Here is a 26149-nt window from a genome sequence, read left to right on the forward strand (position 1 = left end):
GGCTGCGTTGCCGTGGCGACGAGCCAGTTTCCCGCCCCATCGCCGTTACCACGGCAACCACGCACGGCGCGGAGGAGGGGCGGAACGCGCCGATTGGTCCGTAGCGCTGTCAATCAGTGACGTCACTTCCCGCGCCGGGACCAGCCCGCGCCGCCGCCGCAGCCGCCGCCCCTCCCGGTAACCGGCTGGGCCTGAGGGGAGCCGGGAGGGCCTGAGGGCTCCCGAGGGGATCTGAGCGTCCCGAGGCGTGCCGGGGAACGGCCGCGGCTCCCTGCGGAGCTCCGGATGCTCCGCCGCCGCCCCCGGAGGTTCCCCGCCCTGCCCCGCCCGGTTGGGCCCGGCGGAGCCCTGAGGGGAGGGCGGGGCGCGGGTGTGGCGCGGGCGGGGCGGGAAAGGCCGCGGGGGGCGAATTTGGGGTGAAAATGGAGGCGTTTGGGGCCCTGAGGGGGGTTTGGGGGTCGTGAGGGGGTTTTGGGGTGAAAATCGCGGGTTTTGGGGTCCTGAGGGGAAACGTGAGGAGGAGGTTTGGAGAGGGGAGTTGGGGATTGCCGGGCGGGGACTGAGGGGAAGTTTGGGGGTCCTGAGGGGATTTTGGGGTGAAATTCGCGGGTTTTGGGTCCTGAGCAGGTTTTGGGGGTCTTGAGGGGGAATTTGGGGAGAGGGAGATTGGGGAGTCCCGGGTGGGGCTGGAAGAGGATTTCGAGGCTTCTGAGGAGATTTTGGGGTTTTTATTGGGATTTTGGGTTTTTTTAAAATTTGTTTTTATTGGGATTTTTAGAGGTTCTCACTGCGTTTTTTTGGGATTTCAGACCCAAACTCAACCCAGGGAATAATTTAGGATTTCCTGGGGGTTTTAAACTACCTTTTAACCCTTCCAGCTGCAGTGGAGGTGTCGGTGGGGATGGATTTGAGTGTTTTATTGGATTCTTTAGAATTTTTTTAGGGATTTTTACAGGATTTTTAATGATCACTTACCCCTTTTCCCCCCAGAACTCAATCAAGGAATAATTTAAGATTTCCTGAGAGTTTTAACCATTTTAAAGTTATTTTTTAATCCTTTCAGCCACAATGGAGGTGTCAGTGGGGAACAAATTTGGGTTTTTTATTGGGTTTTTTGGGACCCCTGACTCTGCCACCCCCAAACTCAGCCCAGGAAATAATTTCAGATTTCCTGAGAGAATTAAACTATTTTTTAACCATTTTTCTCCTTCCAGCCGCGATGGAGATGTCGGTGGGGGATGAATTTGAGTTTTTAATTGGGGATTTTGGGTTTTTACTGGGATTTTTAGAGGTTTTTATTAAGTTTTTAGGGTTTTTTTGTGTTTTTTAATTAGATTTTTAATGATTATTTAGGGAATTCAATGGGGATTTTTTGGGATCTCAACTCCTAACTCAGTCCAAGAGATAATTTGCAGTTTCCTGAGGGTTTTTAATTATTTTAAACCCTTTTTCCCCCGTTGTAGGTGTGATGGAGGTGTCGGTGTGGGATGAATTTGACTTTTTAATTGGGAATTTTGGGTTTTTTATTGGGATTTTTAGAGGTTTTTATGAAGTTTTTATTAAGTTTTTCGGGGTTTTTGGGGTTTTTTAATTGGATTTTAAATCATTTTTTGGGGGAATTCAATCGGGGTTTTTTGGGCTCTCAACCCCTAACTCAGTCCAAGAGATAATTTACAGTTTCTGAGGGTTTTTAATTGTTTTTAACCCCTTTTTCCCCGCGGCAGGCGCGATGGAGGTGTCGGTGGGGACGGCGGCGCTGGCGCTGGCGCTGCTGCTGCTGCCGCTGCTCTACGAGCGCTGCGGCTCCTTCCGCTTCTTCTGCAAGATGGGATTTTACAACGGCTGGATCCTCCTGCTGGCCCTCGTGGCCATCCCGCTGTGCGCCCTCAGGGGCAGGGACGTGGAGAACATGAAGTGAGAGGGGAATTTGGGGTTATTTTGGGTGGTTTTGGGGTGTTTTTGGGGTTGGATCCTCCTGCTGGCCCTCGTGGCCATCCCTCTGTGCCCTCAGGGGCAGAGATGTGGAGAACATGAAGTGAGAGAGGAATTTGGGCTCATTTTGGGTTTATTTTTGGTTTATTTTGGGTTTATTTTAGGTGTTTTTGGGTGTTTTTGGGGTTTATCCTCCTGCTGGCCCTCGTGGCCATCCCGCTCTGCGCCCTCAGGGGCAGGGACGTGGAGAACATGAAGTGAGAGAGGAATTTGGGGTTATTTTGGGTGGTTTTGGGGTGGTTTTGGGGTTGGATCCTCCTGCTGGCCCTCGTGGCCATCCCACTGTGCGCCCTCAGGGGCAGGGACGTGGAGAACATGAAGTGAGAGAGGTTTTTGGGGTTATTTTGGGGAATTTTAGGTGTTTTTGGGTGTTTTTGTGGTTGGATCCTCCTGCTGGCCCTCGTGGCCATCCCACTGTGCGCCCTCAGGGGCAGGGACGTGGAGAACATGAAGTGAGAGAGGAATTTGGGGTTATTTTGGGTTCATTTTGGGGTGTTTTTGGGGTTTATCCTCCTGCTGGCCCTCGTGGCCATCCCACTCTGCGCCCTCAGGGGCAGGGATGTGGAGAACATGAAGTGAGAGAGGTTTTTGGGGTTTATTTTGGGGTTATTTTGGGTGTTTTTGGGGTTTATCCTCCTGCTGGCCCTCGTGGCCATCCCGCTCTGCGCCCTCAGGGGCAAGGGTGTGGAAAATATAAAGTGTGGAATCATTTTGGGGTGATGTTGGGTGGTTTTGGGACAGGTTTGGGTTGGCTGTGGTGGGATTTGGGGTGCTTTTGGGGTGGTTTTGGGGCTGCTGTGTCTCTAACCCCCCATTTCCCTGTAGGATCATCCGAGGTTTGATGCAACACGTCAAGAGGCTTTATGGGATCCGCATGGTGGTCAGGGGGACTCAGAATTTCCCCCCACGGCAGCCCTACGTGGTGGTCAGCAACCACCAGAGCTCGCTGGACCTGCTGGGTATGGGGCTGCCCCACAGATTGACCCATAGATTTGTGTCCTATAGATTGCTGACCCCGTAAATCCTCATCCCATAGTGATCTGACCCCATAGATTGTGATTCTATAGGGTATTGATCCCATAGATTGACCCCTAAGTGACCCCGTGTGACCCCTGAGTGACCCCCAGCCTGCCCCATAGGTCCTGACCCCATAACCCCAAACCCCATAACCCAATAACTCCATAATCCAACAACACAAAACCCCATAACTCCACAACCCTAAACCTCATAACCTTAAACCCCAAACCCCCAAACCCCCTAAACAAGCCCCAAACCCCACAGGGATGATGGAGGTGCTGCCGGACCGCTGTGTCCCCATAGCCAAACGGGAACTCCTCTATATGGGCGCGGTGGGCGTGGCCTGCTGGCTGGGCGGGATCATCTTCATCGACCGCAAACGAACTCACGACGCAATTAGCGTCATGGCCGAGGCTGCGCACACCATGCTCAGCCAGGACGTGAGTTTGTGGGGTTTTCGTGGGGTTTTGGGGTGATTTGTGGGGATTTGGGGTGATTTGGGTTGATTTGAGGGCGTTTGGGGGGGATTTTGTGGGGTTTTGGGGGGATTTTGTGGGGTTTTGGGGCAGTTATGGGGCAGGAAGGTCATGGTAGTGACGTCATCAGTGTCGTGGTTGAGGCCAGTCACACCTGGACTGAGTTGTGGGACAGATTTTGGGTGATTTTGGGGTGATTTGGGGTCGTTTTGGGGTGGTTATGGGGCTGGGAAGGGGATTTGGAGTGGTTATGGGGAGATTTAGGGCACTTATGGGGCAGGAAAGTCACACATGGTGTCATAATCAAGTCTGTCCACACCATGCTCAGCCAGGACTGAGTTGTGGGGCAGATTTTGGGAGGTTTTGGGGTGATTTTGGGGTCGTTTTGGGGCAGTTATGGGGTGGTTATGTCTGAGCCCCACAAGCTCTGTGCCCCACAGGTTCGGGTTTGGGTTTTCCCCGAAGGCACTCGGAACCACAGCGGCTCCATGTTGCCCTTCAAACGCGGAGCTTTTCACCTCGCCGTGCAGGCCCAGGTCAGCTGTGGGGTGGTTGTGGGGCTGGGGAGGGGTTGTGGGGTGGTTATGGGGCAGAACACCCCCTGACCCCTCCTGCCCCACAGGTCCCCGTGGTCCCAATTGTCATCTCCTCCTATCAGCATTTCTACAGCAAACGGGAGCGAAGGTTCACTGCCGGTGAGGGATGTGGGGCTGGGATGGAGCTGTGGGGCTGGGATGGAGCTGTGGGGCTGGGGGGATGTGTGGGGCTGGGGATGAAACTGTGGGACAGAGGTACATCTATGGGGCAGGGATGGATCTGTGGGGTGCTGTGGGGCAGGGATGGATCTGTGGGGTGCTGTGGGGCAGGGATGGATCAGGGATGGATCTATGGGGTGCTGTGGGGCAGGGATGGATCTGTGGGGCAGGGATGGATCTATGGGGTGCTGTGGGGCAGGGATGGATCAGGGGTGGCTCTATGGGGTGCTGTGGGGCAGGGATGGATCTATGGGGTGCTGTGGGGCAGGGATGGATCTGTGGGGTGCTGTGGGGCAGGGATGGATCTATGGGGTGCTGTGGATCTGGGATGGATCTGTGGGGCAGGGATGGATCTAAGGGGTGCTGTGGGGCAGGGATGGATCTATGGGCAGCCGCTGACCCACAGCCCCATAGGGCAGTGTGTGATTCAGGTTCTCCCCCCGCTGCCCACGCTGGGTTTGGGTCCGGCCGACGTTCCCGCGCTGACCGACAAAGTCCGAGCGGCCATGCTGGACGCCTTCGAGGCCCTCGAGGCTGAGCTGCGCCCCATAGCGACCCAGAGTGACCCACAGAGACCCATAGCGACCCAGAGTGACCCACGGCAACCCACGGAGCCCCAGAGTGACCCACAGAGTGACCCACGGCAAACTACGGCTGCTAAAAGTGACCCACGGTGCTCCACGGCCACTAAATGTGACCACCAGAGTGACCCACAGCACTCCATGGTCTCTAAAAGTGACCACCAGAATGACCCACAGCACCCTATGGTCACTCAGAGTGACCCACAGAGTGACCCACGGAGAGCCAGAGGGACCAAGAGTGACCCACAGTGCCCCACGGCCACCCAGAGTGACCCCCAGAGTGACCCCCAGACCCCCACGGGGACCAGGAGTGACCCATGGAGTGACCAACAGAGCGCCATGGCCACCCAGAGTGACCCACAGTGCTCCACGGCCGTTAAAAGTGACCACCAGAGTGACCCATGGCAACCCAAGGGGCCTCACGGTGACCCACAGCAGCCCACGGTGACCCACGGGGAAAACCTGCAGTGACCCTGCGGCCCCTCAGGGGACCCCAGAGTGGGGCTGGACTGACCCCCAAGTGGGGACAAACTGATCTCCAAGTGGACACGGTTTGACCCCTAAGTGGGGCCCAGAGTGACCCCCACGTGAGGCCCCAACTGACCTCCAAGTGGTGATGAAGTGACCCCTAAGTGGGGACAAACTGACCCCTAAGTGGGGCCCAGAGTGACCCCTAAGTGGGGCCCGGATTGACCTCTAAGTTGGACACAGTTTGACCCCCAAGTGAGGCCACAATCAACCCCCACACGGGGCCTGGAGTGACCCCCAAGTGGGGCCCGAATTGACCCCCAAGTGGACACAGTTTGACCCCTAAGTGGGGCCTGGATTGACCTCCAAGTGGGGCCTGGATTGACCCCCAAGTGGACACGGTTTGACCTCCAAGTGAGGCCACAATCAAACCCTAAGTGGGGCCCAGAGTGACCCCCAAGTGGACACAGATTGACCCCCAAGTGGGGCCTGGAATGACCCCTGAGTGGACACAGACTGACCACTAAGTGGGACCTGGACTGACCCCCGAGTGGGGCCTGGATTGACCCATAAATGGACACAGTTTGAGCCCCAAGTGGACACAGTTTGACCCCCAAGTGACCCAGAGTGCCCCACAGTGGGATCTGGGTGTGGCCAGGGTGTGGCTGGTGCTGATTGGCTGTGCAGCCAAGCTCCGCCCCCTCAGGCCATGTATTTATTTTGGGGGGGAAAAGTGGATTTTGCCAAATTTCCCTCCTGGCTTTTAATAAATTCCCTCAGAACCCCCTGGATTTTGGGGTGTTGTGACGTCATTGTGGGTGGGGTGACATCATCGGGGTGGGGTGTGATGTCATTGGGTTGGAGTGACGTCATTGGGTTGGGATTGAGATGACGTCATTGGGTTGGGATTGGGATCAGGACAGGGAAAAATGGACAAAAAGCCCCTTAAAAATTGGGGGGAAAACCCTTAAAAATGGGGGAAAATAGACAAAAATCCATTTCTGCCAACGAGAAGCCGCAGTTGGTTCAGAGAGATGCTGATTGAGGGCTGGGAGTGGTGATGAGGGGAGGAGGAGAGGGGAAAAGGATGAAAATAAAGAGAAATTGGGCAAAGGATGGGAATCATCGGGGTGATCAGAGCAATCTCCTGGCACCAGGGGGCCACCTGAGGCATTTTCTGGGACCTGGACATCTGGACACCTGGACATCTGGGGTCCACCAGCATCATCTCCTGGGGTCCACCAGCACCATCACCCCAGACCTGCACACACCAGAGGCTCCTCCTGGGGCTCGGACACCTGGGGTGCATTGGGGCATTCAGGCCTGGGGACTTTTGGGGTCAAATCCGGGGGTTCATTGGGGTCAGACCTGGGCACTTTTGGGGTCAAATCCGGGGGTTCATTGGGGTCAGACCTGGGGTCCATTGGGGTCAAATCCCGGGGTCCATTGGCGTAAAATCCCGGGGTTCACTGGGGTCAGACCTGGGCACTTTTGGGGTCAAATCCCGGGCTCCACCCGGATCATGTCCTGGAGTTTATCGGGGTTCTGTTCCGGGTGCAGCTGGGTCCATCAGATCCTGGGCTCCATCCGGATCACGTCCTGCACTCTGTCGGGGTTCTGTTCCGGGTGCAGCTGGGTCCATCAGTTCCCGGGCTCCATCCGGATCACGTCCTGCACTCTGTCGCGGTTCTGTTCCGGTCGATCAGATTTGGAATCCACCGGGATCATCCTCACCCGATGGAGCAATCAGAACGGAGCACCTACCAGCCTCCCTGGTGGTCTAGTGGTTAGGATTCGGCGCTCTCACCGCCGCGGCCCGGGTTCGATTCCCGGTCAGGGAAGGTCTCTTTTATTCCTTTTAATCTCTCGTTTTTGCTTTTTTTGGTGGAAAATATTTTTATAATTTAAACATCTCATAACCCTCCACAACATCATTTTCTCCTCTTTTTGTCCTTCTCCCTCCCCCCGGGCTCCCCCTCCGATCTGGGCCAGCTCCTTCTTCTATTGAGCAATAAACAAACAAACAAATAAATAAGCAATAATGTGAATTGCATTTTTTCTGATTATATTGATATGAAAGGCGTTTACCCGCTGCTGAAACAATAGCAGTTGAATACTGAAATTAAATAAAAGCTATTATTGAGGAGTTTATTGTTTATCATGCATCATGATTATTTACAGGGAGTAATAATTTCAAAAGGGAATCAGAATTTTTAAAAAGGAATAATAATTTGGAAAAAGGAAAAAATTGAGAAAAGGAACAATAATTTGAGAAACAGAATAATACTTCGAAAATAGGGTATGAGTGCTGTTAAGCAGGGAAATAAAAATTTAGGAAGGAATAATAATCTATAAAAGGAAAAACACAGCAAGGAAATCTTTTTATTTTTAAGGAATTTCTGCAAAAACAAGCTCTGTCAGGAGTGGGATTTGAACCCACGCCTCCATGAGGAGACCAGAATTCCCGAGGGAAGGAGAGTCCTTGAGTCTGGCGCCTTAGACCACTCGGCCATCCTGACGGCGGGAATTGCTGCCCAAACAGAGCTATTCGTGGGTTTAAAAATCAGGATTTTTTTGGCTTTTCTATTTTTCTGTGGGGGGATTATTTTGTTTTACTTTGGGTTTTGGGGTTTTTTGGTCTGTTGCTTTGTGGGGGCTTTAAAACTACAAAAATCAGATAATTATTAAAAATAGAATAATATTTGTAATGAAAAGTAAAAAGAAATAATTTTAAAAGGAACGATAGTTGAGGGAAAAAGGATTTCAAAGTGGAATAATGATTTCTGTCAGGAACAATCATTTTAAAAGAATAAAAAGAGTAAACCCCAGCATAATAATAATTCTAAAAAGAATGATGATGATGATGATGATTTAATAATTTTAAAAGGAATAATGTTTAAAAAGCAAAAAGGATTTAGAAAAGACATAATAATTTCAAAAAGGAGTAATGATTTTAAGAAGAATGAAAATAGTAAAACCTAGAATTATAATGTAAAAAAGAATAGTGAGGAAATAATAGCAATAATAGTAATAATAAAAACAAGAACAATAATAATAGATTGATAAGAGAATAATAATATTAATTTTAAAATAAAAATAATTTAGAAAGTAATGATCATTAAAAAATTACAATAAATTAATAAAGGGTGAAAAGTATCAGATTATGGTAAATAACAAGAAAATAAAGCGCTCGCCCAACGTGGGGCTCGAACCCACGACCCTGAGATTAAGAGTCTCATGCTCTACCGACTGAGCTAGCCGGGCGGTTCTATTTTGTCGCCCTCTCTAGCCTCACTCTGATCTGGAAATATACTAATTCCGCCCTTTTTTCCCCGGGAAATTCCTCAACAGACAGGTCTTTTCGGGGTGGAGAAGGCTGGGGAAAAAAAAATCTCTCCAGCGAGGCAATTTTGGCTTTTCCGCCAATTCCGCCTTGGCGATCAAAATCCGTCCTTAAACACTTCCGCTCCTGGATAAATACCAGTGTCGGCAGCAGTGGGGGACGGGGGAGGTACAATTGCCTGGAACTGCCTGGAATCTCCCGGAATTTCACAAAATTCCGTGGGAAAAGTGCTTTTTCTGACCTCCGGTTTTGAGGGCGCAAGGGGGGGCTTCGCTAGCACGGCGCGTTTCTGTAGTGTAGTGGTTATCACGTTCGCCTCACACGCGAAAGGTCCCCGGTTCGAAACCGGGCAGAAACAGCTCTCGGATGTGTTTATTTTAAAAATTTCAGGAGACGACCAGGGAGCTGCCTTGTGCCCCAATTTGATCATTCACAGGGATTTTTTGCACCCAGTGAATCGCCCCAAAGCTGTGTATTCCCATCAGCCCCATGTCAACGCTTCTCTCTGGGCCAGGAAGGAAGCAAAAATAGAAAAAATCATGGAGGGGTCAGTATTAATGTAAAAAACCCCAAATTAATTGAAGGTAATAATGTGATCAATCAAAAATAGGAAAAACAATTAGAAAATATATATTATATTAAATAAATATAGCAAAATTATTTTTAAAATGTGATTTTTGGTCGCTCTTGCACTCCCTGGTGGTCTAGTGGTGAGGATCCGGCGCTTTCACCGCCGTGGCCCGGGTTCGATTCCCGGTCAGGGAAGAGATGCTCTAAAAATGAATGAATTCCGAAAAAAAATTTTCATTTTTAACTTCGGGGTCCCCCAATGTCCTCCGTGTCCCCTGTGGGTCACTCTCGTCCCCAATGCCTGTGGTGTCACGCGAAAAGTCCCTGGTTCGGAATCAGACAAACCCCCCCCGATTTGGAGGCTAATTTGGGGGGGGAGGGTGAGGTTAACCATTTCCCTGTTTTTTTCCCTTTTTTACGTCTTTCAGCACAACCTCCCAAACGCGGCTGGAGTTAAAAGCTGTAAGGGAACGAATGAAAAGCGATGAGGGGAATGAATGACAACGACGAGGGAAGCATTTCCCACGGGATTTCGGAACTCTCGGGAAGAGCCAAGGAGGGAATTTGGGTTCAGAATATTCCAGATTAGGTAAAAAAGAGCGGCTGTCACAGCGTTTCTGTAGTGTAGTGGTTATCACGTTCGCCTCACACGCGAAAGGTCCCCGGTTCGAAACCGGGCAGAAACACCTGATTTTTGGGGTTCTTCTCCGCCTGTTTTTCCAGCTCTTAAGGGAGTTTGGGGTAATTTTGTGGAGAACAGTGACATTTCCGTGTCATTTAGCTGACGTTCGGCCAGCTTGAAAACCAATTTGAGGCGGAGGGAGGAGCAGACACTCCTGGGTTTTGGGGTGTCTGAAATAGTTTGAATTGAGGAATTCCCTCTGGTGATCAAAAATATGAAATGTGGCTTTTTGGGGTGTCCTTGGTCGCGTCCAGCCTCGGGAGGGCAGCCCGAGTGGGTGTTGGGAAAGAAACACTCCCAAGGAAGGAAAAAAAGAGCCAAAGGGCATGGGGAATGACACCAGGAATAGAGAAGACAAAATGAAATTTTTTTTTGTGAATTCCCACAAAGTTTATTCCAGAAAACTTAGAATTTCAGGTTTCTGTAGTGTAGTGGTTATCACGTTCGCCTAACACGCGAAAGGTCCCTGGTTCGAAACCAGGCAGAAACATTGCTCTTTTTCCACCCACGCCCTAGCAGGGAATTAATTTCGGGATCATTTCGGGGGGTTCTGAGCCGCTGGGGTGGGGTGGGAGCTTCACCCACTCCTTCCTTTACAGCCATCATTTCTGGCGTTTGCTTCCCAGGGGGGAAATTACTGAAAAAAAAATTCAAATTATCAAAGACAGGAAGGGATAATTCGCATTTCCACCCTGCTGCTCCATCAGACCCGGTCTTTGTCGGTCCCTGGCAAAGATCGAGAGGAAAGTGGAAAAAAACTTTAAAACTATCAAATCAAAATTAAAATTATCAAATCCAGCCATTCCTCTGTGTTGCACCCACAGCGGTGGTCTCGATGTGCTGGAAAATGAAGCAACAACTCTGCTTCCTTCTCCCCAGAACATTTTTGGTTTGTTCATCCCCAGGACAAACTCAAAAAAAAGAAAGGGGGAATTGAATGGAGTGGGAGGCATTGCAGTCACGCGTTCCTGCTCCTGGATGGAGTTGTTTGTTCTTGGGACGTGACCTGGAATAGCAGCCAAAATTCCATGTTCAACATCCTCCCTCCCGGCCGTGTTTTGTAGGAGCTCTTGGCTCCAAATTTCCCATTATTCCAGAAATTCGGATGTTAAGAGCTCTGGGCAGGTGGAGTGGCAGAGTTTTTCCTGCTGGGTTTCATCCTCCTCGTTCTCCTTCACTTTTATCCCCATTCCTCTGTCAGATCCACCCCGATATCGTGTTATCCATAGTGTGGTGTGCTCAGGGGAAAAATCGGGAAAAAATCAGTAAAATGATCCAAAATCCCGTTGAAACCCAGGGATCGGGTTGGTCCCTTCCCAGAACCATCACCCACAGCTCCTGCCAGATTTGTGGGGCTGCTGGAATGTCCATAATCTGCTTTTTCACCCACACGAAATGGGGGAGAAGCTGAATTCTGGGGTGTTTTCCCCCCCAGAGATGAGTCAACCTTTGGAAAACTCCCCAGTTCCGGCGGAGTTTGGACAGGGTGTCCCGTATGGGGGTAAAAAGGCTTTTTTGGGGTAATTTCTGAGCTCCCATATGTCGGAGAAGCCACTGAGGAGGAGGCAGAGTGGGAGATGAGCCAAGGATGGGTTGGGACTGGTTAAATTAGGAGGATTTTACCATTTAGAGGTTAGGAAAAAAAAGCAGAAAAAAAAACATGCAAACCCCCTTTTTAGATCGACTTTCACCCAAAAGTCTTGTGTCCAGGTCCTGTTTTGGGGGGAAAAGTGAGTTTCGCAGCTCCCTGGTGGTCTAGTGGTTAGGATTCGGCGCTCTCACCGCCGCGGCCCGGGTTCGATTCCCGGTCAGGGAAAGCGTTCTTTTGTCCCTTCAAAAAGAAAATTGTTTTCAGAATTCAGCATCGCATAACCCCCAAAACACCCCTTTTCTCTCCTTTTCGTGCCTCTCCCTTCCCGCAGGGCATCTCCTCCCACCTGCCACAGCTCCATCTTCTATCGAACAATAAATTGAAAAAAAATGAAAAAGAGAAAAATTGAAAAAATGAAATAATTTTGAACAAGGAGTAACAGTTTGAGAAAGGGGGTGAAAAACTTTTAAAAAGGGGGAATAATAACTGAAAAAGGAATAATAATAACTTTAGAAAGGGAAAAATAAGTTTTATAACCGGATTAACACTTTGGGTTTTCCGTTGTGGGTTTTTTTTTTAATTTAAATTTTGATTTAAAAGGTTTTTAACTTCTGCGGAAGCAGCCGCGGGAGGTGCGGCGTGCTCTGCCCGGGTACGTCTGAAAATCGCCCATCTCCTGGAGCGGATCTGGCTTTTTAAAAATTGCTGCGATGAGCTATTCTGAGCGCCCGGCTAGCTCAGTCGGTAGAGCATGAGACTCTTAATCTCAGGGTCGTGGGTTCGAGCCCCACGTTGGGCGTGGAAATTGTATTTTATTTGCCTCTTCTCACCCAAGTCGGAGACTACTTACCCTTTATTTACTATAATTTTTTAAACTATTATTCCTTTCCTTAAATATTTTTATTGTTTAAACTTTTATTCTTATTTAATTGATTTTTAAAATTCTTTCAACTTTTCAAATTTTTATCATCATCATTATTATCATTTATTATGTCATTATATAATTTTTCCTTTTTAAACTATTATTCCGTTTTTTACTATTTTTATTATTTTTAAAATCATAAAACTTTATTGGAATTATAATTCCTTAAAAAAATTGCTATTACTGTTTAAATTATCATCCCTTTATTTTTTCATCATGGCCGGTTTTACTATTTTTGTTCTGTTAAAATGATTGTTCCTTTCAGAATTCATTATTCCAATTATAAGATTCTTTTCCTCTCAACCATGCTTCCTTCTGAAATTATTATTTTTCACTTTTAATAACATTATTTTTTAAAATTAGCCCTTATTTGTAGTTTAAAAGCCTCCACAATGCAACTGACAAATAAACCCCAATCGAACTGAGAGAAACCCAAAAACTTGGAAACGTGCCCTAGAAAGGTGGGGTTGTGCCCTAAAAATGAGGATTTGTACCCCAGAAAGGAGGGCTTGGATTGGCCCCAGGAGCTCCGCGCTCGGGAAGGTCTCGGCGCTGCTCGGGAAGGTCTCGGCGCTGCTCGGGCAGCTGAGCAAACACCGGGATGGGTTTGGCACCAAAGGCCGTGGAAATACCCTGGAGCAGGGAGGAAGGGGAATTAATCACCTCCTAATTACCCCTGTCATTAATTAAGGCCGTGGCACGCAGAGAAACTCCCGGGACAGGCGATCCATCGGCGCTGCGGGGCAGAGTTCCAAATCCGAATTTGCGGGTTCTTTGGGATGAGGGACAAAGGAGCAGCGGAGTGGGGACTTGGCGTTCTTTGGGATGAGGGACAAAGGGACTCCGGGAGCTGGCAGTGACCCGGGGGGTGACCATCGCGGAGAGGTGACCATCGCGGGGAGGTGACCATCGCGGGGAGGTGACCATCGCAGGGGGTGACCATGGCAGGAGGGGTGACCATGGCAGGAGGGGTGACCATGGCAGGAGGGGTGACCATGGCAGGGAGGTGACCATCGCGGGGGCTGACCATCGCGGGGAGGTGACCATCGCAGGAGGTGACCATCACATGGGGTGACCATCGCGGGGAGGTGACCATCGCGGGGGCTGACCATCGCGGGGAGGTGACCATCGCGAGGGCTGACCATCACATGGGGTGACCATCGCGGGGAGGTGACCATCGCGGGCGGTGACCGCGTGTCGCGGTGTTTGTCCAGCTGTGTCCCGAGCATTGTTCCCGGGAACAGCATCTCCCGGGGCTGCGGGGTCGTTCAGCCCCGAGAGCAGCGCGGGGATAAAGGGGCCGCGGGGATAAAGGGGCCGCGGGGATAAAGGGACCGCGGGGCTGCGAGCGCCGGGAGCGCCGAGGGAGAGGAGAGCAGGGTAAGGGACTTCAGCCGGGGATTTAGGGGATTTTCGGAGATTTTCGGGGTTGTCCTTGTGCGCTCCGTGTCCGTCGGTATCATCCCAACGTCCCTTCAAACCTCCCGGGGAACAGGGGTTTTTATGCCCATTTTTATGGCCAACCTTATTTTTAATATATATAAATTTATATATATTTGTTTATATATATTCTTATATAGACCTATAAATATGAAATATATAGGTACATTTTTCTTTTATATAAAAATTAAAAAACAATAGCTAAGTATATAAATAAAATTATGATTATCTATATAATATATAGTAAATAATTTCTGTATATGAATAAATTAAAATATATAAATGCCTTATATAGTACGATATATAAATAAATGAAGAATACGTTTATTATATATAAACATATTAAGTATAAAATACATAAATACATCACATGGTAAGATATGTAAATTAATAGATAAAATATATTTCTATTATACAAACATGTCCTATTTTATAATATATAAATATATATTTAATATTTCCATATAGTTTTATATTATATAGTTTAATGCTTACGTTTTGTACCTTATTTCTCTATTTCATAAAATAGAAACTGGTTTAATTTTTAGATAATGAAACATTTTACTAAATTGACCTTGAATTTATGCCTTCAGTGAAAAAATAGTGGAAAGAACAAACTTGCATGAGCCCGGCTAGCTCAGTCGGTAGAGCATGAGACTCTTAATCTCAGGGTCGTGGGTTCGAGCCCCACGTTGGGCGGAAAGGACTTCTTTTATCCTTTTCTTCACCCAAATCTGATCTTTTTTTCCTTTTATTGACTCCAATCCGCCTGGTGTGAGTTCTGTTGCCGGCGCAGTGTCTCAGCACCTTTGCCAATAAAGTGCCTTTTTCCCTCATTAAATCATTTCATTCCCATGGGATGCTCCTGCCCTGGAACCACAAATACTAAAGTCACCCGAATTCTTCATTTTATAGTTTTTAAGGATTATGTCGTAATGCAAACCAAGCTTTTCTCGGCTCGTTTTGCCCCCAAAAGGCACAAAACAAAAGCACCAGGAGGGTTTTGCCCGGTTGGGTTTTTCCCCCACCCCATCACAGGGCTGAGCACGGAAGGGAACTCATCCCAGCAGTGAATTCCTGAGATGTTCTCATTCCAGGGAACGCCAGGCTGGGCTGGGAAGCAGATGGAAGTCAGGAATTGCCCCACGATGAAGCTGCTCCTGCTGGGGCTGAGCCTCGTCCTGTGCGTCGGAGTCGGTGAGCAGGGAATAAATCAGTTTAATAACGGCAGCACCTCCCCAGCCCATCCCCAGTGCCATCCCAGCGGGCGAGGCAGGATTTTCTCTGGTTCTTCTCAAAGTTCACCCCATTTTTTCTGCACTGCTGCAGCTGAGGCCCTTCGGTGCCACGTCTGCAAGTACAAGGTCCCCTTGGTCGGGTGTCTCCGGGGCTCCAATGTGACCACCTGCGAGCGCCGGGAGAAGTGTGCCCTCATCAAAACCTCCCTGGGTGCGTCAGCTGAGGGTTTCTTTTGCTTTCCCCACCCTTTCCTTTCCTCCAGGGAGGTTCTCCCCGTCCCTGGAAAACCAAATTTCTCCCGTGGATGGATGAGGATGCGACGACAAAGCTGCTGGGAAAGGGTGGATGGGAGGGCTCGAGTTCATCCTCTCCACGGAGGTTGCCCTAAAAAAGTTTTAAGAAGTTGTTTTTAGGCTCAGGAGGGTCTCTCTCTCCTAAAGAAGCCGGGGAGGGGGGGGTTGATGGTGTTTGCTTGTCTCTGTGGGTGCATCCCCTGATTTTCTTTTAATTAAACCGAGCTGTGACTTGATTTGGGGGGGATATTTCCGAGATTGGTTTCTCACCAAAGCCCAAAGTGTGATTTTTATGGGGTTCGTGGCGTTCTCCTCTCCCCCGTAGGGAAGGTGACCCTTTATTACCAGCAAGGCTGCACCTCCGCGCTGAACTGCGGCCGGGAGCGAGCGTCCGACGCCGAGTCCCGCCTGACCTCCCGCTATTCCTGCTGCGAGACAGACCTGTGCAACGAGGAGTGGGGCGAGGAGCCCACGGACTGAGCCCCGGAGGGGCCAGGACGGGATCCTGACGCGACCCTGCGCTCCTCGACTGAACCCCAAATGCTCATCACCCGCAATTAGGGACGGCGGGACCCGCGGGGCTCCCCCTGTGCACCTTGATTTCGCCTCAGCTCTAAAATAAACCTTCAGGCTCGGCACTGGCGGCTCGATTTGGCTCGTGTTCTTGTTTCCCCGCTCCAGGCAGCCGCTCTTGTTTCCAGCTCTCCAGACTCAGCATTCCTGGTGGTCTGGGAACAGCTGGTGGCCCCGAACACGATCCTGACACCCAAACCCCAAGGGCGAGACAAGGAGCTTCCTCCTGGTCGCATCCCGGGTTTTTTTCTCTCCAGTGCAGGGCTGGGAAGCTGCTGGCTGGGAATTTTGGGAGAGGAGCATCAGGGAGCTGCTGGAAGCCAGGGGAAATAAAAGATATGCGTATCCAGTAGGTGTTCATTGATCTATCAATTCATAGGCAATAGATATTTATCTGACAGGGACTCACGTTGCCTTTTCCTTTTATTTTCCCCACTTCCTGTTGGTTTGGGTGTCCCAACATCTCTCTACCTGACCAACACACCTGTGGCAGGTGGGAGATGCCCCACAGGAGACGTTCCTGCCTTTTTCCCCCCAAATATGAGCAGCGAGATTAATAATTTTTGACCAATTGGCAAAATGGATGAAAAGCTTCGTTCCTTTCCTAGCCCCGCTGAGCCTCTGGAAGGAGGGATGAGGTTCCTGGAGAGGGTTAAAGCGCTGCCGAGACCCCGGCGAGAAAGTCCGGCCTTGGGGACAGGTGGAGGGAGGTGCTGGAAACGCGATCCTGGCGCTGGGCAGGGAAAAGAGCTTTGGCACGGAGGAGAGGAGCAGAGCCGGAGCGGCCGGGAGGGAGGAGGAGGAGGAGGAAGAGGAGGAGGGAAAGACCCCGGTGGGTGCCCAGGATAGAAGCAATGGGGGAGGGGAAGGAATGGTAAGTGAGACGGGAGGGGGGTGGTGGTGACAGAGGGGACAAATGGGGCACCCGAGGACCGGCAAGGAGCCGGAGCTCGAGCGGCGCCACGATGTCCGAGGCAGCCGCGGCCGCTGCCGGTCTCCTTCGCCGGAGCTCGGCGGAGCGGCTGCCACGAACCCCGTCCCGCTGGGACCCCGCGGCCACCCGGCTCGCCGCCCAGCTGGCCGCCTCTAGACCTGTCCCGACGCAAAATTCCGGGCGTTTCGGGCGACTCGGGAGGACGCCCCTTTCCGACGCCTCCGCTCCGAGGTACGCGGGAGCAGCTGGGGACATGGGGAGGGTTAGGATGCGCTTGTCCCTCTGTCCCTTTCTTCCCCGCACCCACCTCGTTCTCCTTGTTTTTCCCACCTGCCCGCGGCTTCTGGCGCGGGTCTTACTCTTCTCCTTGGCTGGTTGTTCATCCCTGGGTTGGGGTGTTGATTTACCTCCAGTTCACAGGAGCCACCTCATTCTTTCTCTGCAGAAACGTGAGGAAAAATGCACAGAATTTATGCACTTTCTTTACAGATCAAAAGAAACAGAAGGTGGGAGAGAAGGAATTCCCCTTCCTTAGGGTCTATATATATATATATATTTATATATACATGTATATAGGAATATATATTAATAAAAAAAAAATATATATAGGAAAAGAGGCAGATAAATACGCACAGAGGTTGTAATGTTCTGCAGGACAATTACAGCACTGGTTTTGCTCATTAATTTCCTCCAGCAGAACCTCTGGGGTTGGGATTTGTCTCCCTGTAGCTCCAGATGTGTTCAAGATCCCGACTCGGAGGTGTTGGATCAGCAGGGGCTGGCTTTCAAATTAGAATTTATGGATCACTCGATCTGATTTCAAGTCCTCATTAGGAGAAGACAAATCGCTCTCCAGAGGATCCCACATTTCCCAGTCCATGGTAACACGATCCCCCCCTCCCCACCCAGTCACAGGGTGACTGTCACTCCCTCCTGTTTGCCATGACAAGAGTTTGGTGAAGTCTCGGGTGGAAACCACCACGTTATGGACAACCTCAGCCCAGGAGAAATTATATTTATTGTATCATTCCCATTTAATGCCCGACCTCCAAAGCTGCACAAAATGTTCCTGGAAAAGCAAGACTATTTTATTTTGAGATGCAAGACCCCAGTCCCGAGCTTGATCTTCATGGATTCGGGAAACTCACCCACAGATCTTGATAAGGGCTTTACATCCTCCTGTATTCCCTTTCTTCTGTTGCTTTTTATGGCCCCTGATGGGTCCTGGAGCTCAACGAGGTCATCTGAGTCCCCAACTGGAGCTTCAGGGGTGAAACAGGACTTTAGCGAGGGCTCAGATGGTTCCCTGGATCTGAGCCTGGAGCAGCTGCTCCGCACAAGCCCCGGGGCTCAGATTTAGCACCAGCTCAGCCATAAATCAATGCCATCCAGAGCCGGTGACACCTCAAACGGGAGGGTATCCTAAAAGATTTTCCTCTTCCCACCCCCGTGCTGAAAGGAGGGAGAAAAGCCCCGACAGCCAGGATTTGTGGGGAGCAGAGGGCAGCGTTCCTGATTTCCTGAGTGTCCCCCAGTGCCCAGGTCCCTGTCCCGGGGCTGGAGAAACCGGACACTGCAGGAGTGACCTCGGGCAGCGGCCGCGTTCCTGGAAGAGCACCGCCCCGCGGGGCAGGGTGCCAGGCATTCCTGCTCCAGCCCCGCTGAAACCATTCCTCACCCGCAGGAGAGAGGCCATGGCAGCCGTGTTCCTGCCCGGAAACCTCCAGGACGAAGCCACTTGCTCCGTGTGCCTGGAGTTCTTCAAGGACCCCGTGTCCATCGAGTGTGGGCACAACTTCTGCCGGGCGTGCATCGTCAAGAGCTGGAAAGACCTGGAGATGGACTTCCCGTGCCCGCAGTGCCGGGAGGTTTTCCAGCAGAAAAGCTTCCGCCCCAACCGGCAGCTGGCGAACATGTCCGAGATCATCAGCCAGTTCACGCTGCGCGGGGCCAAGGGCGCCGAGGAGGACGGGCTTTGCTCCAAGCACCGCGAGGCCCTCAAGCTCTACTGCAAGGACGACCGCAGGACCATCTGCGTGGTGTGCGACAGGTCCCGGGAGCACCGGCCCCATGCCGTGGTGCCCGTGGACGAGGCGTCCGAGGAGTACAAGGTCTGTCCGTCCGTCCGTCCGTGAGTTCCCGGGGAGACTCCCCGGGAGCTCCGTTTGTCCCTGCCGTGTCACCCGGCTTTGCCCCGCTCCCGAAGAGCTGGTGGTGCTTCCCAGCCTCCCGAACAGCTGGGAGAACGTGTCCTCTCTGGACGTGCGCACCCCTGTCCTGCATTCCCGCGCAAAGAGCAAACCCTGCAGGCAGAGGGACGCAGCGGAGGAGAGGAAGTAACACCGGTCACATCCTTTTTCTTTGTTCCCAGGAGAAAATCCAGGGGCGCTTGGATTTCCTGAAGAAGGAGCGTCAGGAGCTGCTGGAGTTCAAAGTGAACGATGATAAGAAAACTCAGGAGTTGTTGGTACGTGCCAGGATGGGGTGGTGGGGAAGCCTGGAGGGGGTGAGTGTCCGGAAAAGGGAAAGGGGTGGTTGTCTCCTTCCTTCTGGCCCCAGCACCATCAGCCACAGCCTCAGCAGACCTCGGCAAAGGTGCTGGAGCATCTGAGAGCTGGGCTGGCTCTGGGGCACTCCTCCAGTCTTCCTCTTCCTCAGCACATCAGCCCTGTGGCAGCAGAAGGAAGAAAACCCCATCCCACTGAAAATAATTGCTCTCCCAGACTGTCACCCCCAAGACAAGTAGGGGCTCATGTTGCCCTACCTGGGGCAAATCCCACAGAACTGCCATGGTCCATCTTGCTGCTCTACCATCCCTGGTTTTTTGATACAACAGCAATTTCCCATTATTTTGGTGGCTGGCAGGGTTGGACACAGTCCAGCCTGCCCCGAGCCCTGGGGTCAGGTATGACGCCAAAGGCAGAGCATGAAAAGTTCTTCTTTGGGGGGCTGGGTGGACCTGCTGGACCTGTCCTGAGGGACAATGTGGAGTGAAGCAACTGAAACACCTCAAGGTGCCAAAAGGTGCATTTCCTGGAGCAAAATGTTCCCGTTTGCCCCTGGGCTCTGTCCCGGAGGGGACTCGGGGTGTTTGTGATGGCAAAAGCAATGGGAGCTGGGATGGTGGCAGAGCTGAGGAATGAGAGATCCCAATGGGCAGAAGTTTGGCTCTCCCATGCTTACCTCTTCCCAAGGCTTTTGTCCGGGAATGCTGCCTGCTGTGTTTCCTCACCCCTGCCCAAATGATGGCTCCCAGTCCCTCCAGGCCGGTGCTCTAAGCTCGCCATCAGACCCTTCTTCTGAAAACCCCTTTTTGTTGTGTTTCATTTCCAGAAAACCATTGAGAGCGAGCGGCAGAAGCTGCTCTCGGAGTTTGAGCGGCTGCGGCAGTTCCTGCATGACCAGGAGCACATCCTGCTGGGGCAGCTGGAGAAGATGGAGAAGAACATCTCCAAGAGGCAGAATGAGAACATCACTGACCTCTCCAAGGAGATCACACTGCTCAACAAGCTCATCACCGAGCTGGAGGAGAAAATCCAGCAGCCCATGCTCGAGTTCCTCAAGGTGAGATGTCAGGTCTCAGTCACAACCTTGTTCCTCCTTTTTCAATGTGTTTATCAATCCTGTAGAGGTGTTTTGGTGTAAAAGTCCTTTTTCATTCTGCCTTTATAAGACAGACGATGTAAGGAGGTGTCTGAGTGCCCTGAGCTCTCTGCAGGAGACCAGACTCTCCTTTCCAGGCTGGGTAAACAACCCCAGGGTGCCTGAAATCCTGAAATTCTGCAGCTCTTTTCCCCACCCTGCATGGCAGGAGGGCAGTGGGTGACCTTTGAAATGAGCTTGTTTTTATTAAATGGAGCAGATTGTGCTGGTGGTTCCCCCAGACCTGCACAGGGTTAAATTCCCTCCCAGCCTGCATTCTGGGCACTGTCAATATTTGCAGATGGTTTCAGGACTTAGCTGTGGGAGGAAATTCACCCCACGTGGTCTCTGCACAGGCAGCACCGGCACCCACAAGAAACGACCCATAACAATAGTTGGTGTTTTATACAAAAGCAGTTTGGGAGCTCTGGGCTGGGTCCCGGGTCCTTTCCCAGCCTCTGGGAGGTGCCTCTGGCTTTGTGTGGGCTCAGGAATGTGTTTAGAGGGCACCAGAATGGGCAAATAATGGCTCAGTTCAGTGTTTGTGTGCTGTGTTGCAATTTTATAGAGTGTATTTGAACCTTAAATTACCTCCATGATCCACCCTGCCTGGGGGAGGATAATTTCCTCATCCATTCTAGGGTGGAATAAGGAATGCCAAGCCTTTCTTGGTGGTGGTTAGACCATGGGAGTCCAGAAGTCGCAGAGACATCAAGGTGCAAAATTGTCCAGGTTATGGCAGGGGCCTCTTGGGCAGGTGGATGTTTGCAGGCTTTCCTGTCCCTCCAGGCTTCACATGGGACCTTCCCAGAAGTGGGAAAGCAGCAGGGAGACCTCAGAAACATCCCCACGGCTGCCAGGTGTCCACGTGTGGGTTCACATCAGCCAAATACCAGCAGAGGAACCAGAGAGATCTTTAGGTTGCCTGTAGATCCTCCTGACTCACCTGGAGAACCTGCTCAGAGCAGCACGTGGAGGAGAAGCCTCTGAAGGCACCTGGCAGCCTAAACCACAGCACATTCCATGGGAACAAAGCTGGGGACTTGTGGATGGCCATGGGGAAGATCCCCCGAGCAGCCAGGCCTGGAGCTGCTGCAGAGTGGGGTGGGATTTGGTGGGAATATCACCTGCCGAAGCTGGAATCCAACACCTGTGTCGTGAATCCACACCTGCCAGCTGCATCCATCAGGGGTGGACATCCCGCCTGGGTTTGATAAGTGGGAATCTCTCTGGGGGGACAGAGCATGGGGATTTCACTCGATCTCTCTTTTTCCTTTCCAGGATGTGATGGGCGTCATAAGCAGGTATGGAATTCTGCTCTCCCTGCTGCCTCCAGGCTTTCACCCTCCCCATCCCTGTCTGGAGGTCAATGTCCACAGTCCAGGTGCCAGAGGGAGGCACTGGGGAGGATGGAATTTGCCTCCCACTCTCTGCAAGCCCTGGGTCTCTTCCAGCTTCTTAGAAATCTGATTTTCACAGTCTTTTCCCTACCAGGTAGCTCCTTCAAGGGTCCAGTGAGACCAGAAACCCCAAATTCCCTTATTTGCTCACCACAGTTCCCTCAGCACAGCAGTTCAGGCACCACCGAGCTCCAAAAATGGCATTGGAGCTGCAGCAGGAGCAGCTGGAGGGTGGGGTTTACCCAAAAAAATGCCTCCATCACCCCAGAGGAGCCCCAAAATCCACACCCAAATCCTGATTGCCTCACCCCAAGGAGGGTGAAATCCCAGTGGCATCATCTGGGGGGGATGGGGCAGGAGCATTGATGGCAAACAGAGATGGAAGGAGATCAACAACTTCCTCATTGTTTTTCCCTTTTTCCCTTGGCAGGAGCGATGACGTGAAGTGCCACAAGCCTGTCCCTGTCTGCACGGACATGAAGATGCACGTCTGCAACTTCTCCCTCAAGACCGTCGTCCTTGAGAAAGTCTTGAAGAAATTCCGAGGTGGGTGGGAAACGTTTAAAAATAATCCCTGGCCTTTCCTGGCGCCGGGAGGGAGAGGGGCGAGTGCCAGGGGTGCTGCTCGAGGGCTCTGGGCACCGAAATAGGAGCAGAAATCAAGCTGGAAAGGGATTCTGGAGAACCTTTTTCTTGTTCTGGAGATGGTCACAAGCAGGAGGAGACTCTTCCTCGCCAGGCTGCTGGGGAAGGAAATGTGGGGTTGTTTTAAAGAGGGGAAAATCCAAGCATGAGCATCAGTTTTGGTGCAATAAAACCTTTAATTTTGAGGAGTTTCATGCTGAGATTGCAAAGTCCTGGGCTTGCAGCAAAGCGGAAAACCACTAGATGGTGCTAAAGGCCGAAAAGGCAAAAAGCTCCAAAAATAGCTGCAGAAGAGAAAAAACGATATGGTTTCTAAATGGAAATTACACCCTGGGCCAAGAATTGCCTTAAAGTGTGCGCTCAAGGCTTGAAATTCCTGAGGCAGAGATGTGGCAGGGCACGATTAATATGGTGTCAATAGATCCTGTGTTTTCTTCATGCCCAGAAGGGGTTTTTAATGAAAATTAAATATATTTAGCAGGGATCCTCCCCTGTTGCATGAGCAGGTGGGAGGTGGTTCTGCTCCACCCTCAGCTCGTGCTGGTGCTTTGGTGCCACTGTCCCCTAAAGGAGATTTGGAGTGTCCCTTCTGTCTCTCTGGTGTCACCATTCATGTCCCTGTCTCTCTTCCTTTTCAGAACACTTGCAGGACGAGCTGGGAAGAGGTGAAAAAGGTAAAAAAGATGATATTTCAGATGTGGCACCTGGAGCAAAGACTTGAAATTGTGGTTGTATTTTGCAAAGCCAAAGAGAGATTGACAAAAAGGAAGGGAAAACAAGAGGAAAACACACTCTAGATTTCTTTTTTTTTTATTTTTTATTTTTTATTTCCTTAATTTCTTCTCTCTCAATGATTTCCAGATCCAGCCTGCTCATCTCCAGAGCTCAAAGCCGATTTTTCTAACTGACGCCGGGGATCTGACAGCTCAGCCAGGTCCTCTCTGCCTGTTTGCACTTAACAAACCCACAGATTTGAGCCCAAAAAGCCATCCCGAGCCACAAATGGCTCTCAGTCTGCCAAATTTGTTCTGCTGGGCTCCTGTTTCTGCCAGGGAATTGGGATGGGGGGTGTGAGCTCTGCCATCGTCTCCAGTGGGAAGTCAGAGGGGTTAAATCCCAGCAGAATTTGGCTGATTTCTGAAGTTATTTAAAATTTTTAATTAAATCCCAGCAGAATTTAACTTGGTTTTTTTAAAGTTAATTAAGAATTTAACTCCTTTTTGTAGGAGAGGTCATGAATTTGACTGGCAAACCCAGCCCACAACTGTTTCCATGCTGGATGAGCCCCCAGGAATGGGCTCTGCAGGAATCCTGGAATCAGCCTCATCCCTCTGACCTCACCCTGAGATTGAAAACTGCTCCACCCACATCCCCCTCAGTGGGAAGGTGCCCAGAGCAGAGTTTTCAGAAGAAAAGGCTCATTTTTTGCTTTTAAAGCTGTGGTTTCCAGCACAGCTGTCTCGAAGGAGGACAACCCACGGGTTGGACCCTTCCCAAGGATTCTGCTCGCGAGCAGCTCCCCCCAGACACCTCTGGAAATGCCAAAAGCTGGCAGAAAACACAAGCAGGAATGTGGTGACCACCGTTGAGAAGCCCAAGGCCCCTCGCTGCATGCCCAGGGGGTGGGTGCATGTGCAGAGGTGTCACTCACTGTGTGCTGTCCCACGATGTTGTGGTTGAACCTCAAACCCAAATCCCGACGGCTCCAGGAGCTGCAGATGCCTGAGGAAGAAGAACACCTTATAGATAAAAAAAATTGGCATTGATGAAATTGGCTCATTCTGACCCATTTCCCCATGGTTTTGTTGGTGGGATTTGCAGTCTTGATTCAGGAGATGCTGCTTTTTGGCCATTTTCCCACTTCTGAGGAGGAACCTGGTGCTTAAGTTTTGAGGCAAAAAATTATCCCAGCCTTCCCTGTCCTTGTTATGACTTTCCCCACCTTTACAAAGCAACATGAGGCTTTTAATCCCAGTGTGGCTCTTTTGGGAAATTTTTATGCCATTTCCTGACCCAAATATATGAATTTTGGAGAGTGCACAGGCCTTTCTGGTGCGACATCTGCTGGTTTCAGCTCCTGAGGCCCCATTTTAGATTCCCCCCAAAGTGTCTCATGGATTCGTGGTGACTTTGCTGACTACAACCACAATTTGAGGTCGCTCGTTGCTTCCTCTGAGCCTGAGTTTGGAAAGGGGGAAAAAAAATAGCTGTTGGGACCAAGCTGCACCTGTGTGTTTGGTTTGGGCTGCTCCAGGTGGAAAGATGCCCTTAGGTCGTAGTTTCCTGCAAGGATTTGGATGTCTTTGGAGTGGTTTGGGGATAAAAACCTCCATGATTCGTGATGCCAGCGGGGTGCAGAGCCCACTCATGAGTGGATGAGCCAGAAACCAAGATAAAAAATCAATTAATGTGGAAAGAAGTTCTTGATCTAGGGCCCATCTTTGCTGTCAATAACCACGAATTATCTGCACGTGCTTTTGTGGTGTTCTTTGCTCCTGGTGGCCTCATGTTGTTGCTACCCCATTTTTCACCATCACCAGCATGAGATCAACCCACCCTCAAGGGAACTGGGGTGTCCATGGGGGTGTCAGTGTGGGGTGTTCATGTGGGCTGGGATTATTGGTGTTGGGATGGGGTTACTGTGGTTGGGATGGAATTATTGAGGTCCATTCTGCTCCAGAAACTGATAACCCCCACCCTGAGCTGGGCTTTTCATTGCTCAAACCCACGCTGAGTCCCAACCGCTGTCACTGCTGTCCCCAACAGAGGACCTGACTCTGGACCCTGACTCGGCCAACCACCTGCTGATCCTCTCTGCTGACCTGAAGAGCGTCCGCATGGGCTGCAGGAAACAGGAGCTGCCCGACAACCCCAAGCGCTTCGACACCAACTCGCGGGTCTTGGCCACCACGGGCTTCAAGTCGGGGCGGCACTACTGGGAGGTGGAGGTGGGGCCCTCGGACGGCTGGGCCTTCGGCGTGGCCAAGGAGTCCATCCGCAGGAAGGGGCTGACGCAGTTCTCCCCCGAGGAGGGGATCTGGGCTGTGCAGCAGAACGGTGGTCGCTACTGGGCTGTCACCTCACCCCAGCGCACCCCACTGTGCCTCAGCCACAAGCTCAGCCGGGTCCGGGTGTACCTGGACTATGAGGGGGAGGAGGTTTCTTTCTATGATGCTGAGAACATGCAGCACATCTTCACCTTCAACGTGGCCTTCCAGGAGAAGGTGTTCCCGCTCTTTTCAGTGTGTTCCACTGTCACCTACATCAAACTGTGCCCCTGAGGCGCCTCGGGGAGTGCCGGGGAAGAGCCTGGCCCCTGGACGAGCTCAAAAGACTCAAATCAGCGTGGTTTGGTGGGACTTGGGCTGGGGGACAGGCAACCAGGTGGTCAGAGGAGCATCACTAGGAGGGTCTTCAGAGCAGTGGAAGCAGGGAGATGTCCAGCAGTCCCCAGAAATTGTGGTTTCCATCTTGAAGTTGTGGTCACCAGTTTGAAGGTTGTGGTCACCAACTCAATGATTGTGGCCACCAACTGAAACCCAGCCCTGGACCAGCTCAGCCAGTCAGTGAGAAAGAACTCTCCAGG

General features: G+C 51.1%; 3 protein-coding genes, 1 long non-coding RNA gene and 10 other non-coding genes across 20 annotated transcripts in view; 11 read left to right on the forward strand and 3 right to left on the reverse strand.

Moving 5' to 3' along the window:
• The first annotated feature begins 24 nt into the window (after positions 1–24).
• On the forward strand, positions 25–6080 carry AGPAT1 (1-acylglycerol-3-phosphate O-acyltransferase 1). Of its 4 annotated transcripts, none has more exons than XM_085047254.1 (7): positions 25–177; positions 1725–1914; positions 2818–2951; positions 3274–3449; positions 3926–4021; positions 4108–4180; positions 4655–6080. In XM_085047254.1, exons 2-7 carry the CDS (start codon positions 1730–1732, stop codon positions 5290–5292), a joined length of 1302 nt encoding a protein of 433 aa, XP_084903380.1. In that variant the 5' UTR covers positions 25–177; positions 1725–1729; the 3' UTR covers positions 5293–6080. The 4 variants fall into 4 exon arrangements, with proteins under 4 accessions (XP_084903380.1, XP_084903383.1, XP_084903381.1 ...); XM_085047257.1 differs by lacking the exon at positions 25–177 and adding an exon at positions 184–330; XM_085047255.1 differs by lacking the exon at positions 25–177 and having other exon boundaries at positions 1612–1914.
• A 978-nt stretch (positions 6081–7058) lies between these two features.
• TRNAE-CUC (transfer RNA glutamic acid (anticodon CUC)) lies at positions 7059–7130 on the forward strand. Its single transcript has one exon. It is a non-coding gene; the product is annotated as a tRNA-Glu (tRNA).
• Positions 7131–7704: 574 nt separating this feature from the next.
• TRNAL-CAA (transfer RNA leucine (anticodon CAA)) lies at positions 7705–7808 on the reverse strand. The gene is made up of 2 exons: positions 7771–7808; positions 7705–7750 (listed from the first exon to the last, which is right to left on the reverse strand). It is a non-coding gene; the product is annotated as a tRNA-Leu (tRNA).
• Positions 7809–8480: 672 nt separating this feature from the next.
• Positions 8481–8553, reverse strand: TRNAK-CUU (transfer RNA lysine (anticodon CUU)). The gene has a single exon. It is a non-coding gene; the product is annotated as a tRNA-Lys (tRNA).
• Positions 8554–8917: 364 nt separating this feature from the next.
• TRNAV-CAC (transfer RNA valine (anticodon CAC)) lies at positions 8918–8990 on the forward strand. Its single transcript has one exon. It is a non-coding gene; the product is annotated as a tRNA-Val (tRNA).
• A 335-nt stretch (positions 8991–9325) lies between these two features.
• TRNAE-UUC (transfer RNA glutamic acid (anticodon UUC)) lies at positions 9326–9397 on the forward strand. The gene has a single exon. It is a non-coding gene; the product is annotated as a tRNA-Glu (tRNA).
• A 418-nt stretch (positions 9398–9815) lies between these two features.
• On the forward strand, positions 9816–9888 carry TRNAV-CAC (transfer RNA valine (anticodon CAC)). Its single transcript has one exon. It is a non-coding gene; the product is annotated as a tRNA-Val (tRNA).
• Positions 9889–10301: 413 nt separating this feature from the next.
• Positions 10302–10374, forward strand: TRNAV-AAC (transfer RNA valine (anticodon AAC)). The gene has a single exon. It is a non-coding gene; the product is annotated as a tRNA-Val (tRNA).
• Positions 10375–11628: 1254 nt separating this feature from the next.
• On the forward strand, positions 11629–11700 carry TRNAE-CUC (transfer RNA glutamic acid (anticodon CUC)). The gene has a single exon. It is a non-coding gene; the product is annotated as a tRNA-Glu (tRNA).
• Positions 11701–12201: 501 nt separating this feature from the next.
• TRNAK-CUU (transfer RNA lysine (anticodon CUU)) lies at positions 12202–12274 on the forward strand. Its single transcript has one exon. It is a non-coding gene; the product is annotated as a tRNA-Lys (tRNA).
• A 1328-nt stretch (positions 12275–13602) lies between these two features.
• LOC146421649 (ly6/PLAUR domain-containing protein 2-like) lies at positions 13603–15849 on the forward strand. Of its 3 annotated transcripts, none has more exons than XR_014848646.1 (3): positions 13603–13777; positions 14935–15034; positions 15167–15286. XR_014848646.1 is itself a non-coding variant. In XM_085047312.1 (3 exons), exons 1-3 carry the CDS (start codon positions 14920–14922, stop codon positions 15847–15849), a joined length of 390 nt encoding a protein of 129 aa, XP_084903438.1. The 3 variants fall into 3 exon arrangements, 2 of the variants coding, with proteins under 2 accessions (XP_084903438.1, XP_084903437.1); XM_085047312.1 differs by lacking the exon at positions 13603–13777 and adding an exon at positions 15695–15849 and having other exon boundaries at positions 14920–15034; XM_085047311.1 differs by lacking the exon at positions 13603–13777 and adding an exon at positions 15695–15849 and having other exon boundaries at positions 14920–15286.
• On the forward strand, positions 14464–14536 carry TRNAK-CUU (transfer RNA lysine (anticodon CUU)). Its single transcript has one exon. It is a non-coding gene; the product is annotated as a tRNA-Lys (tRNA).
• A 498-nt stretch (positions 15850–16347) lies between the features above and the next one.
• On the reverse strand, positions 16348–18561 carry LOC146421651 (uncharacterized). The gene is made up of 2 exons (XR_014848651.1): positions 18025–18561; positions 16348–17315 (listed from the first exon to the last, which is right to left on the reverse strand). It is a non-coding gene; the product is annotated as an uncharacterized LOC146421651 (long non-coding RNA).
• TRIM7 (tripartite motif containing 7) overlaps positions 16678–26149 on the forward strand; it is a 10244-nt gene continuing 772 nt past the window's right edge. The window contains exons 1-8 of one of the 2 annotated variants that reach the window (XM_085047233.1): positions 16678–16816; positions 18561–18987; positions 19248–19343; positions 20210–20440; positions 21800–21822; positions 22349–22464; positions 23202–23237; positions 25330–26149. The exon at positions 25330–26149 is cut by the window's right edge and continues 772 nt beyond it. In XM_085047233.1, the coding sequence (XP_084903359.1) occupies positions 16797–16816; positions 18561–18987; positions 19248–19343; positions 20210–20440; positions 21800–21822; positions 22349–22464; positions 23202–23237; positions 25330–25844 (1464 nt within the window). In that variant the 5' untranslated portion in view covers positions 16678–16796 and the 3' untranslated portion in view covers positions 25845–26149. Of the gene's footprint in view, positions 17108–18560; positions 18988–19247; positions 19344–20209; positions 20441–21799; positions 21823–22348; positions 22465–23201; positions 23238–25329 lie in introns of both variants that reach the window. The other variant, XM_085047232.1, reaches the window with a different exon arrangement.

This window comes from Lichenostomus cassidix, unplaced genomic scaffold (assembly GCF_008360975.1).
Source record: "Lichenostomus cassidix isolate B80296 unplaced genomic scaffold, HeHo_3.0 HiC_scaffold_33, whole genome shotgun sequence".
In the NCBI taxonomy this organism is placed as follows: Eukaryota; Metazoa; Chordata; class Aves; order Passeriformes; family Meliphagidae; genus Lichenostomus; species Lichenostomus cassidix.

Excerpts from the sequence above, each read along its gene's own strand:
- LOC146421649 (XM_085047311.1), top strand. The coding sequence starts at position 14,920 with ATGTTCTCATTCCAGGGAACGCCAGGCTGGGCTGGGAAGCAGATGGAA. Across the intron at positions 15,287-15,694 it reads CCTCATCAAAACCTCCCTGG|GGAAGGTGACCCTTTATTAC; the intron begins GTGCGTCAGCTG and ends TCTCCCCCGTAG.
- AGPAT1 (XM_085047254.1), top strand. The coding sequence starts at position 1,730 with ATGGAGGTGTCGGTGGGGACGGCGGCGCTGGCGCTGGCGCTGCTGCTG. Across the intron at positions 1,915-2,817 it reads AGGGACGTGGAGAACATGAA|GATCATCCGAGGTTTGATGC; the intron begins GTGAGAGGGGAA and ends ATTTCCCTGTAG. Across the intron at positions 2,952-3,273 it reads GAGCTCGCTGGACCTGCTGG|GGATGATGGAGGTGCTGCCG; the intron begins GTATGGGGCTGC and ends CAAACCCCACAG.